Source organism: Oreochromis aureus, linkage group 3 (assembly GCF_013358895.1).
Source record: "Oreochromis aureus strain Israel breed Guangdong linkage group 3, ZZ_aureus, whole genome shotgun sequence".
In the NCBI taxonomy this organism is placed as follows: Eukaryota; Metazoa; Chordata; class Actinopteri; order Cichliformes; family Cichlidae; genus Oreochromis; species Oreochromis aureus.
In genome coordinates this window covers 40,254,873-40,256,325 of record NC_052944.1, presented here as the reverse complement: position 1 = coordinate 40,256,325, position 1,453 = coordinate 40,254,873, and the positions used below count along the sequence as shown (strand labels likewise).

Below are 1,453 nucleotides of genomic sequence, written 5' to 3'. Positions count from 1 at the left end.
GAACAAATACAAGAACAGAAATAGAAATAAACAGTAAATATTACAATATTCAATAAAACTGAAGCTAGAAACAGCTAATACCCCAAAGCACAAAACACTGGGTCAAGACCCAGTACTATGACAGCTATAGGAGTCTGCAATCTTAAACTTAACCTCCCAGGACCTGGCATCCACATATGTGGACATCACATTTTGGGTTATTTAGACCAAAATACTCAATTTTGCTTTACAAGGGCCTGCTATCCACTTACGAGGACATTATACTGCTACTGTTCTATCAAAATTTTAAACGAATATCCTCATATGTGGCTCTTATTTTTCTTAAAAACAAAAATAAGGTAAAAAAAAATCTGGTAATTCCTTGTTTTGACGTTCTTGGGCCCCAATATGCCCAAATATCAAAGAGAAATTAAAAATGCATGCCGAGGAAGAGTTCGGGTCTTAGGAGGTTAAGATGATTGACCAGGATGTCCAAAAGAACTTTGTCAGAGTAATGTCACATTGGTCTGCCAGTTTTGTCATAGCAGGACATATAGTGTGAATTTTCTGATGACTCAATAATATTTGTTATAAATGAAAGAATTTCCACAAATTTCACAATTACCATAATTCAACACACACTATAATTGCAGTGTGAACGATCTAATTTTTTTGAATGTGTCCATAGAAGTAACAGCCTTTTGGCACTGACTGCTTAAAAATTAATTAACTGCAGTGTGGATTAGTTGATGATTTGTTAAAGCATCCATGCGACCAAAACCCTTTCCACACTGACAACAGACAAATGGTTTAATGCCAGTGTGGATGGCCTGATGTTCTTTTAAGTTTCTATGTCGAGTAAAAGACTTTCCACACTGATCACACGTGAATGGTTTAACTCCAATGTGGAGGAGATGATGCTCTTTTAAGTTTCTACGCCGAGTAAAAGATTTTCCACACTGATCACAGCTGAATGGTTTAATTCCAGTGTGGATGAGCTGATGATCTTTTAAAGTTTTACTCTGAGTAAAAGCCTTTCCACACTGACCACAGACAAATGATTTAATTCCAGTGTGGATGAGAAGATGATCCTTTAAGCTTTTACTCCGACTAAAAGACTTTCCACACAGATCACAGGTGAATGGTTTATCTGTAGCATGGATGAGCTGATGTTCTTTTAAGATCTTACTCTGAGAAAAAGACTTTCCACACTGATTGTAGCTAAACTGTTTCAATCCAGTGTGGATGAGCTGATGTTTCTTTAAGTTGCCATTCTCAGTGAAAGTCTTTCCACACTGATCACAGCTAAATGCTTTCAATCCAGTGTGGATGAGCTGATGTTTTTTTAAGCTGCCACTCTGAGTGAAAGTCCTGCCACATTGATCACAGCTGAATGGTTTAAATCCAGTGTGAGCGAGCTGATGTTGTTTTAAGTTACCATTCTCAGTGAAAGTCTTTCCACACTGATCACAGC

At 37.3% G+C, this 1,453-nt stretch overlaps 1 protein-coding gene across 3 annotated transcripts in view; it reads right to left on the bottom strand.

The window, feature by feature from the left end:
- Positions 1-330: 330 nt before the first annotated feature.
- The window catches only part of LOC116324508 (gastrula zinc finger protein XlCGF26.1-like), a 37,952-nt gene continuing 36,829 nt past the window's right edge, over positions 331-1,453 (bottom strand). For all 3 annotated transcript variants that reach the window (XM_039610240.1, XM_031745115.2, XM_031745116.2), the window contains exon 3: positions 331-1,453. This exon is cut by the window's right edge and continues 927 nt beyond it. In XM_039610240.1, coding sequence (XP_039466174.1) covers positions 702-1,453 — 752 coding nt within the window. In that variant the 3' untranslated portion in view covers positions 331-701.